Below are 1,052 nucleotides of genomic sequence, written 5' to 3'. Positions count from 1 at the left end.
CCTCCTTTCCTTTCCCTGTGTCCTTTCCTCCTTTCCTCCTTTCCTTGTGTCCTTTCCTCCTTTCCTCCTTTCCTTGTGTCCTTTTCTCCTTTCCTTTCCTTTCCTTCTTTCCTTTCATTGTGTCCTTTCCTCCTTTCCTTTCCTCCTTTCCTTTCCTTGTGTCATTTCCTCCTTTCCTTTCCTCCTTTCCTTATGTCCTTTCCTTTTCTTTCCTTATGTCCTTTCTTTTTCCTTCCCACCCGCTTCCTTTCCTTCCTTTCCTTTCCTTTCCTTTCCTTTCCTTGTGTCCTTATGTCCCTCCCTCCCCCTCTAAGTGTCCCCTGGTGTCTCCGTCCCTGCAGGGGACAGCGGGGGTCCTCTGGTGACCCGGTACAGGAACACCACCTTCCTGCTGGGGATTGTGAGTTGGGGGAAGGGCTGCGCCCGGCCGGGCGACTACGGCATCTACACCCGCGTCTCCAACTACCTGCCGTGGATCCACAACCGCACCCGGGCCGACCAATCACAGGCCACCGCCACCCGGGCCGACCAATCACAGGCCGCCACCGCCACCCGGGCCGACCAATCACAGGCCGCCACCGCCACCCGGGCTGACCAATCACAGGCCGCCACCGCCACCTGGGCCGACCAATCACAGGCCGCCACCCTGGCCAACCAATCACAGGCCGCCACCGCCACCCGGGCCGACCAATCACAGGCCGCCACAGCCACCCGGGCCGACCAATCACAGGCCGCCACCACCACCCAGGGAGACCAAGCCCCGCCCCTTCCGGCGGATCTCATTGGACGTTGATTCCCTGCCTTAGATTAAAGAAGTGTAATATGAGGTCATTATGATGTTGATGTTTGCAGAAGATTAGGTATGACATCATCAAGGTGTGACATCATCATTCTTCAGGCTCTTCTCTTATTAAATGTTTTATCAATCTGAGTTTCAGGTGTTATCATTATACACACATACACACACGGGACACGGGACACACACACACATACACACACACACACGGGACACGGGACATGGGACACACACACACACACACACACACACATGG

At 55.6% G+C, this 1,052-nt stretch overlaps 1 protein-coding gene across 1 annotated transcript; it reads left to right on the top strand.

Annotated features, from left to right (window-relative positions):
* Positions 1–341: 341 nt before the first annotated feature.
* LOC117941086 (acrosin-like) lies at positions 342–793 on the top strand (the record flags this gene model as incomplete). The annotated part of the gene is made up of 1 exon (XM_034866184.1): positions 342–793. A coding segment is annotated over one exon (452 nt), but the record flags the coding sequence as incomplete, so codon positions are not given.
* Between the last annotated feature and the right edge of the window lie 259 nt (positions 794–1,052).

The sequence above is a fragment of the Etheostoma cragini genome, unplaced genomic scaffold (assembly GCF_013103735.1).
Source record: "Etheostoma cragini isolate CJK2018 unplaced genomic scaffold, CSU_Ecrag_1.0 ScbMSFa_4210, whole genome shotgun sequence".
Lineage (NCBI taxonomy): Eukaryota > Metazoa > Chordata > Actinopteri > Perciformes > Percidae > Etheostoma > Etheostoma cragini.
This window is presented reverse-complemented; position numbering and strand designations above follow the sequence as displayed.